The sequence below is a fragment of the Triticum dicoccoides genome, chromosome 1B, assembly GCF_002162155.2.
Source record: "Triticum dicoccoides isolate Atlit2015 ecotype Zavitan chromosome 1B, WEW_v2.0, whole genome shotgun sequence".
NCBI lineage: Eukaryota > Viridiplantae > Streptophyta > Magnoliopsida > Poales > Poaceae > Triticum > Triticum dicoccoides.
In genome coordinates, this window is record NC_041381.1 from 61,542,208 (window position 1) to 61,547,071 (window position 4,864).

A 4,864-nucleotide genomic window follows, 5' to 3' on the forward strand; every position below is an offset into this window, starting at 1 on the left:
TATTCGCCTTCCAAAATTGTTCACCAATTACAAAAATGTTCATATTTTTCCAAATTGCTTGAAATTTCATAAAAGGTTCCTATATTTCCAGAAAAATTCACAAATGCAAATAAAACCGCTGGTCCCAAATTTGTTTGGACTTTCAGAAAATGTATCTTCGTTCTAAATTTTGTTGACTTGTTCAAAAAAAATGAAGATACAAAATTTGTTCCAAAAAATTTAAAAATGTATCTTTTTTGTAAATTTGTGAAAAATATCGAAAGATGCTTCCCTTTCAAAAATAACTGGGATTTTTTCAGATTTTCTTCCTTCTTTCAAAAAAATCACATTCTCCAAAAATGTTTGAAATTTGAAAATATGTTCCCATTTTTAAAATGTAACAAAAATTAAAAAAAAGGAAGAATAATTTAGAACCTCATGCTACAGTAAAACCCTCGCGGCAGTACCATCCCTGCTACTCTCTGTTATAGTTGTTTGCTAATGGATCCATGCAGTCGGACATTGCCCTATGCGTTGTGCCTCCTCCTACAAGCGTCCAATAGGAGCTCCCCATGCAAAAGGGTTAGCTCCACCTCCAGCGAGTCATTATGGGCTGACCACAAACACGGGCAATTAATTCACCACTTTTTTTATGTTCTTAATTAATAATGTAGACATTTTTAATTTTATATTTAAAATATTATCAAAATTAATTTTAACCATAGAAAAAGTATACATGGAAAAATATAACTCATCTCTCCAATACTAGATGTTTACATCTTTCAAAGAAATGTTTATCCTATATTTCAAGCATTTTTAGCATATAAAAAATGATTCATTTAAAAATCCATCTATTTGAGTAAAGTTGTTCATGCATGTCATACATTAAAATGGAAAAAAAGATAAACTACAAAAAATAAGAAAGCAAAATGAAAATAAGAAAGAAAAGGGAAAAAGAAAACAATAGATGAAAAGAAAGTTGCCCCTTGCTCGGCCTTTCCCAGCGTGAAACACTTCAATAGTTAGTTCTCCTTTTTTCCGTCTTCTTTCTATGAGGGGAAGGAGCGTAGAGACCTCCTAATCGGCGCATTAAGTACCAGGAAGTTGCCTGGCACACAGTGGTGGTCGATTTGGGCCTCCGCCCACTATGTAGTTCTTCTGTTCGTACGCCCACTATGCAGTTCTTCCGTTCGTACGGTCGCTCCCGTTTTTCCGCTGGATTTTCCTACTACCTATTGTGTCAGACTTTACGTATTGAATAAAAAAATGAAAAATTAATGAGTTTATAAATTTGGAAAAAAAATCAAGAAGTTGTCAAACAAGTCCATGATTTTTTTAAAAATTGCAAATTTGAAGAAAATATATCACGAATTTGAAAAAATAGTGGATTCAAAAAATTCACGAATTTGAAAAAGTTTAATAACTTGTGAAAAATGTTCGTGCATTTTGACAAAATTCATGAATTTTAACAAAAACATGATTTCGCTTTTTTGAGAATTTAAAAAAAATCATGAACTTGAAAAAAATGTGAATTCTAAAAACTTTAAAAAGATTCACGAATTTTAAAAGGAAAATGAATGAAAAAGCAAAAATGGAAAAGGAAAACAAAAACCGTTAAACCTAATGAGGAAAAAAAATGAATGCTACACTTATGGGAATTTTCTACGGAAAACACTTACGGGGCTGAGGTGTAGGTGCATGGATTAATCACGGGCCGGTCCCCACACTTAAATGCAGAGGAGCTATTGATTGTATTGGCACACATCGTCCGGTCAGTTCCTTCCATACCCCAGCCTCGTAAGTCTAGCATTTTTGCGTTCATGGTGTCTGAGTGCAAAGGAACGATGGAGCAGTTGTCATTGGTGGCCTCGTCGACCATCGGCTAGTTCAACGCCAAGAAAGAGTTGCATCTTGTCCATGGCGTCCGTGCGTAGAGCAACGATAAAGTTATTGTCATTGGTGGCCTCGTCGATCATCAACTGGTTCGGCGTCAGGAAAGAGTTGCATCTTGTCAATGGTGTTCATGTGCAGAGCGACGATAGAGTTCCCGTTATTGGTGGCCGACTTGTTCCTCTCAAGAATTGTTGTGGAATAGTCATCTCTGCTCGGATTCTTCCATCTTGGGCGCCCTACACGATTGGGAATAAATGTGTGTTTGAACTATTCAAAATTAATAGTAGATCACACCCTAATAACGATTAATGCATCCCACATTTTTACATTTATATTATTTAATTGTCTTACACATGTATATACTCTCCATTGGTCAATTACAATTGACTGTCCATAAAATTCAACTACTACACCCCAAACAGAGAAAATAGGAACATTTTTACTTTGCTAGAACAAAAACAGGATGAAATAGCTTAAAATGAAAACACTGAGATACTGTGCAAAATCCCTTCAAGACTGAGCTGTACATATTGGTACCACCTCTTCTAGGGTTGAAACCAAGGTGCGTGTTGTAAAAGAGAAGACTGGGACGTGAGCTTGGTAGGAATGATTATTGCTCACTACCGCTCATAATGTACACGAGTGGTCAGTCTTGGATCATTCTTTTTTTTTAAAAGACAGATTATCCAATAACTGTTATTCGACGGTTGAGGGGTAAAAAACACCAAATAAGTAACCACACCGGTTGTATGCATATATGTAACAAGAAATAAATATAGCACAATCACAAATAAGTTACAAGCTGATGATATATATGTTACTCATTTGCTACGAATGGAAGCTACTACTGTACTGTAACTCGAGTAGAAAATGATTAAAATATAGAATATATTAATTACTACTCCGTAGGAAATAGAATGCCAAAAAAAGGACCGAGGACATGTCCGGCATGAAAATGGCGGCATTCACCGGCCGGGCGGCGGCTCGGCGACCTCGACGTCGACGGTGGTGGTGCAGGCGAGCAGGCGGCGGAAGATGGCACGCACCGCGCCGCACGAGGCCTCCTGCAGCCTCCTCACCACGGCGCACCCCTTCTTCTTCCTCCGACGCTTCCTCCTCCCGTTGCTGCCGGCAGTAGTCCCGCGGCGCCCGTCTTGATCCCTCCCGGAATACTGACCTCCACCGCCACTCGAGCTGCCGAATGAGCTTCCGGCGTCGGATCCGCCGCCGCCGACGCGGTGCGGGAGGAAGCTGGGGAAGACGGCGGCGCGCTCCCGGACGCGGCCGAGGCACGCCATGGTGCGCTCGGGCACGGTCTCCTTCCTCGTCGAGAAGGTGTAGCTGCGGAGATACATCTGCCGGCACGAGTAGCTGTCCACCACCCTCGGGCTCTCGCCACCAACGTCGACGCCAGCCCCGCGGCGCATGCTGGCGCTGCCGCCGCTGTAGCACCCGGCGGCAGCGGGGCTCTCCGGCTGCTGGCGGTGGCGCCGCGCCATGGCGACGGACCGGACGAACTCGGCGTCGGACTCGGGCCACTTGTAGAGGCTGACGTAGCTGGCCCGCACGGGCACGCGCGCGTCCACGCACCCGATCGCCGCCTTGCACCCGCCCGCCATCGATCGCCGGCGAAGCTAGCTAGCTGATCTGCGCTGGTTGGAGTGGGGTATATAAGAGTAAGAGACAGCGCGAGTGGCACTGGCGATGGTGGTGCATGTGAGAGCGTGAGAGTGGGTGGCTTTGGTTGCAAGGAAAGGTGGTGCGTTTTTGTGCTGGGGGAATCATCATGCGGCATCATCATCGCCTGCGTCCCATGCTCCCAGTGCTGCTCGCTCCATTGCTCGTGGATCCTGGTCGGCCCTGCTGGTCAAATCCAGTGGCCTTCTGCGACCACCAGCCTGAGTGAGTAAAAAAATGTCAAAACTTCGGTAACACATGCACCGGCATGATAAAACAAATCGATGCTATCTAGTGAATCCATCATTTACCTAGCATTCTCGATCGGCTTTGATTTGTATTTTTTTTAGAAAAAAACTTACTTTTCTTGCCCTATGTTATTGGTGATTCTAGAATTGGTCCTTGAACTCCAACTCCACTCACCCAATCATAAATTTCGAAATCAGATGAAATGACATGGCAGAGATTTTGCACACACAGCCTAGACAACACAGAAAAATGAAAAATGATAATACAATTTCGGTAAAAAAGAATAAAAACAAGGAAAATAGAAAATAATTTGGCAACAATCAAGAAGATTGGAAATATGGTAATTTTTCATGAATGTTCAGAACTGTTCTTAGCCTTTTCTTTAGTTCTTCAGTTTTCCATAGTACTTTTAAATTTTGGAATCCAATAACTCCCGAATGTTCGGGATTTGAGCAATTCGTCCCGAATGTTTTGACATGGCAACTTTAGTTCGTAGGGGATGGCAACTTTATCCTTTTTCCTTTTTTTGTCAGAAAATTGCCATGTTTTTCTAATCTCATGCAAACTAAAGCTGCCATCTAAAAGTGTTCGGGTTGCCATGTTTAACTCCTGAACGTTCGGAAGTTATCATTACCGTAAATTTGTGCAGTCCAAAAATTGCATTTTGTTTGTCCCCACATTCTAGTAAGTTTTCCAAAATAAAATCATTTCTCTTACTTATTCAATTTCTATTTTCCAGCTTTCCTCCATTTTTTCCAGTTATTTTACTTTCTTTCAGATTTTTTTATTTTTTTATGTTCTGTATTTTTTCTAGATTTTAGAAAGCACCACTATCTCACGTTCATACTGCTTTCGCTGAGGTGTTTGTTAGTTTCAGAACCTACGTGTCAAAGATGCCCATGTTGGAGTTTACTGATCAAATCTGGAATTCACTGTTGAGGGGCCAAATTGTCTCTTTTTCTAGTATATAAACTATCTCCATGTATACAAGGGATTGTTCATTTTGGTTTGGTAGGAAACAGGAGCCATTGCCAAAGAAGTTAGCATGTCATGTTAGATAGATAGG

The 4,864-nt window shown here is 41.4% G+C and overlaps 1 protein-coding gene across 1 annotated transcript; it reads right to left on the reverse strand.

Annotated features, from left to right (window-relative positions):
* Positions 1-2,605: 2,605 nt before the first annotated feature.
* On the reverse strand, positions 2,606-3,555 carry LOC119301224. Its single transcript, XM_037578161.1, has one exon. The coding sequence runs from the start codon at positions 3,489-3,491 to the stop codon at positions 2,838-2,840; it is 654 nt and encodes a 217-aa protein (XP_037434058.1). The 5' UTR covers positions 3,492-3,555; the 3' UTR covers positions 2,606-2,837.
* Between the last annotated feature and the right edge of the window lie 1,309 nt (positions 3,556-4,864).

Coding starts and splice junctions, on each gene's coding strand:
- LOC119301224 (XM_037578161.1), bottom strand. CDS start 3,491: ATGGCGGGCGGGTGCAAGGCGGCGATCGGGTGCGTGGACGCGCGCGTG.